The following is a 4,427-nucleotide window of genomic DNA, read 5'->3' on the forward strand; positions in this document are numbered from 1 at the left end:
CACAAAGAAAAAACAAATCTGGAAGCTAAGGCCCAGAGAGTCAGAGTGACTTCTTAAGATTTCTTTGGTGCTCAACTAGTCCTATCCTTTTCAGTGGAAGCCTCTTCAAGTTGGCTCCTCAGTTGTTTTTGACACAACCACATTAGTCCTTAATAGCTTCCTTGTTTTGTGGTATGACAAGATAGGTTCATCTTGTATATTCCCCCCCCCCCCTTTTTAAATTCCTCTCAGAAAATTGATTGGAATTAGACATTTCTTCAAGGAGCCCTGGTTTCTTAGTGAGAAATGGTGCTTAGACACCACAGTCTGAGCACTAAGGGGATGGTCATTGTTTCTGGATCTTTTCTCTAGACAGAGCTAGAATCCTTTTTTTCTTTCAGGGAGGAAAAAACATTGTGAGTTTATACTGAAATTACCAATTCCAATTTAGAATTATGAGTGTGTGTTTTTTATTTGTATAATTGTATCTTTTTCTCCACTTACACTAAAAATCTTAGTTCCTAATGATTAATAAAACTATTTGTATTTGACTCATCTTGTATATTACAGAATAACAAAACCAAATGATAACTGACAATATGATTACTGAGTAGAACTTAAGATTTTATTATGGTTCTTTTGGCTTTTGAGAGTATTCTCATTATGGATATATAGTTGAATTACTGTATTTTAAAGTTACTTGAAATTTTTTTCTCTGTGGTGAAGCTCTAATTTAGTATACAATTAGGTTAATGTGTTTTGTTTTTATGGATTGTAATTTAAAATTTTTCAACTTAATTTTACTTATAATTACATAAAATATTTATAAAGTTTCAAAGTCGAAACTTTGTGTGTTCTGAGAAGTCTACCTTTGATCTACAATTCATATACCCTGTTTTGTTCTTTCCTGATAGGTAATTTTTTTTTCTTTGTTTAATTTTTAAAAATATATTTTTATTGATTTCAGAGAGTAAGGGAGAGGGAGAGAAAGATAGAAACATCAGTGATGAGAGAGAATCATTGATCAGCTGCCTTCTGCATGTCCTATGCTGGGGATTGAGCCCTCAAGCCAGACATGTGCCCTGACCAGGAATCAAACCGTGACCTCCTGGTTCATAGGTTGACGCTCAACCACTGAGCAACACCACCTGGGCTCAAGTACTTCTCATTCTGTGATTTTACTTGATCCACACAGCAACCCTTAGAATCGTAGTGCAAAGAAATTCAACAAATCGGGAAGCTAAGTCCCAGAGAGTCAGAGTGACTTCTTAAGATTTCTTCTCCATCTTTATTATTCCTCAGAAACATTTTACGTAAGGATGTGATATTATTTTAAATTTTTCTGTAATTAAACAGAGAAAAAATAAATTTGCTGTAATGCAATGTCATGGTGGGGATGTGGAGGAACATGGGATATAGGCTAAGTACTTGATAATCAGGCTATTAATTTATCAGTTTCTTTTCGTTGTTTCAGCAGTGCTCAAAAAGTTGATATGATGAATTTATTCAAGATTCTTTGTTAGGAATATTAATTCATTTACAAATAGTAATCCTATTGTATTGTTGATGAATTATAAAATTACTGATGAAAAATCTGGGACAGGGAAGAATTTCTTTGAAACTCATAGATCTTTAGTTGAAGTTACTGGTACTCCTTACCTATGCGCACATTTGCTAATGCTAGTGTTGCACTGAAAAGAAATGTCTTACAACCTTTAGTCATCAGAATTTTCATTTTGCTCTGGATATATTGAGTATGCTCACTTGTAACTTCATATTATTATTTAATGACCCAGTTAGAGTTCTGAAGAAATGACTTTAATTTATAGATTATTGGAAGCGAAATAAAGAAAAGCTACTTTGCCTTGCTAAATAATTCAAAAGATAAATGTTTCATTGTGAATTATTTTATTTATAAATATTTTTACTGATTTTTTTAGAGAGAGAAGCAGGGAGAGGGTGTGAGAAAGAAAAACATGGATGTAAGAGCAGAACATCAATTGGCTGCCTCCTGCAGACCCCGTACTGAGCGGGGAATCGAGCCCACAACCCGGGCATGTGCCCTGACTGGGAATCAAACCAACAACCTTTTGGTGCATGGAATGACATCCAACTAACTGAGCCACACCAGCCAGGGCAGTTATTTTATTTCATGCCATGTTTAAATTGTTTACATTGGCTCACTAGAACCTAAAAAATATAATAGAAATAAGATTTAAAACTTAGTTTACTTTGCTTTTATATTACATTAAGAACTTATATTTTCTAATGGAAAATCTATTGAGAAACACGTTTAGAATATCCTGCTTGATATTTTTGTTTCTTTTGTGTTAACTCTTCACCAAGGGAAATCTATTTCGTTTAGTGTGAAAGCAATGATGCCTCCTCCCTTGCAGTGTTTGGAGATTAAATATTTAATATGTAAAGTATCACACATTATATCTGACATACAATGGGTGCTTAATAAATTATTGCTCTTATTGATTTACCTAGTTTGTGATATCTACTACAACAACTAGAAGTAACCTTAATTATACTTGACTATTGAGTTTTCTTTTTTCTCACTCTTCTACAGGTGTATCTACATCAGCAATCAAAATGGCATCAACCAGACTTCCTTCCCCAAAAAACTTAGTGGGTACCCCAACTCAGATTCTTGCACAGTTTCCTAAACAGCATCAACAGTCTCCTAAGCAACAGTTACATCAAGTACAGCAACAGACACAGCAACAGGTGGCTCAGCCTTCTTCAGTATCTCATCAACAGCAGCCTCAGCAGTCTCCTTTGCCACCTGGTATTAAGCCTACAATTCAAATCAAACAGGAGTCAGGTAACTGGGAAATGTTTACAAGATACTATAATCCTTCTCTTATCACCAGCTCTCAGAATACCACTAATATATATGGATTTACTTCCATATATAGTTTCCTCAATTACCAGATTTTTAAATTTCAAAATGTATTTTGAGACCCTCCTGTTGGAAATACCTATATAGAAAGAACTGGAGCTTGGAAATAGAAAAGGAATAAAAAGCAGTTTGCACAGCAGGAAGAGGCTTTTGTTATTTTTTCAATGAACTCTCAAGAGAGATAAAGAATGCTGAGGAAATAAACCCATATTTTAGAATTATACTCTGGGACCTGTTGGGGTCATGGGAAGTGAACACTTGAAAAATTAGTCTGGGGGAGTTGTGTGTTAGAGGGCAGTTCATATTTATGAATAATAAGACAAAATTTTCATGAGCAGAAGAGGTGCTAAGATTATAGACTACTAGAGGCCCGGTGCACGAATTCATGCATGGGTGAGGTCCAGCCGGCCTGCCCTGATCAGAGCCTGGGGCCAGCTGGGAGGAGGGGCCGCAGGTGGATGGCCAGCTGGCCCCGCCCCCAATTGGGGTAGGAGGGCGAGGCTGTGGGCGGTTGGCTGGCCAGCCCCACCCCCTGGTCGAACTCCTGGTTGAACTCCCAGGGGACAATTTGCATATTAGCCTTTTATTATATAGGATTGTGTACAATGAAGAAGTTTGTGGTTTGTAGGATAACAATTTAGTAGTTTTTTGAGAGCATCTCCAGCACAATGGGAACTCAGAGGTAGGAGTCAATTACTATAAGTTGTCAAATCATAAAAGTATTGAATAGAAGGGCAGGTAGGATGGAGGCTGAGTCACAGGGAAATTAAAAGACCTCTTAACATACTTAATATCTTTAAAAGAAAGGAAAATGGGTGTTTTTTCTCAAATGAATCTGGATTTTCTTTGGTGATAGAACAGTAATTTGGAGGATCTGACATTTTCTATTTTATTTTATTTTTGATAGGAACATTTATTTTTTTTGAGATAATTGCTGTATAACATTGTATTAGTTTTAGGTGTACAACATAATGATTTGATTATGTATACTAGTATAAGGGTAGGCAAAAGTAGATTTACAGTTGTAAGTGTGCAAAACAGTTTATTCTTGTATTATTTTCCATTTGAACAACTGTAGACCTCCTTTTCCCTATCCCTGAATACTGCAAAGTGGTTAGTTAATATCTATCACCACACATAGTTACAAACTTATTTTTTTATGATAACTTTTGATAATCTACTTTCTTAGCAACTTTCAAATATACAGTACAGTATTGTTTGCTATAGTCACAATGCTGCACATTACATCCCCAGGACTTATCCTATCTAATAAAAGAGAAACATGGTAATGGGCGTACAACCGCTACCCTTCCCATTGGCTAATCAGGGCAATATGCAAATTAACTGCCAGCCAAGATGGCGGCCGGCAGTCAGGCAGCTTGAAACTAACATGAGGCTTGCTTGCTTCAGTGATGGAGGACTGCAACGTTCCCCACCTGCCATTGCAGGCCTCTGAGTCGGCAGTTTAAAAAATACTGTAACATATAGAAGCTAAACAAAACCCTAGAAACCAGCTTTCAGCGAGCCGGGATCTCAGAGG

General features: G+C 36.3%; 1 protein-coding gene across 9 annotated transcripts in view; it reads left to right on the top strand.

Moving 5' to 3' along the window:
* Positions 1 to 4,427, top strand: part of EMSY (EMSY, BRCA2-interacting transcriptional repressor) — an 82,398-nt gene that overhangs the window by 33,329 nt on the left and 44,642 nt on the right. For all 9 annotated transcript variants that reach the window (XM_006763831.2, XM_006763824.2, XM_006763823.2 and 6 more), the window contains one exon: positions 2,555 to 2,809. In XM_006763831.2, the coding sequence (XP_006763894.1) occupies positions 2,555 to 2,809 (255 nt within the window). The remainder of the gene's footprint in view (positions 1 to 2,554; positions 2,810 to 4,427) is intronic.

This window comes from Myotis davidii, unplaced genomic scaffold, assembly GCF_000327345.1.
Source record: "Myotis davidii unplaced genomic scaffold, ASM32734v1 scaffold139, whole genome shotgun sequence".
Taxonomy (NCBI): Eukaryota; Metazoa; Chordata; class Mammalia; order Chiroptera; family Vespertilionidae; genus Myotis; species Myotis davidii.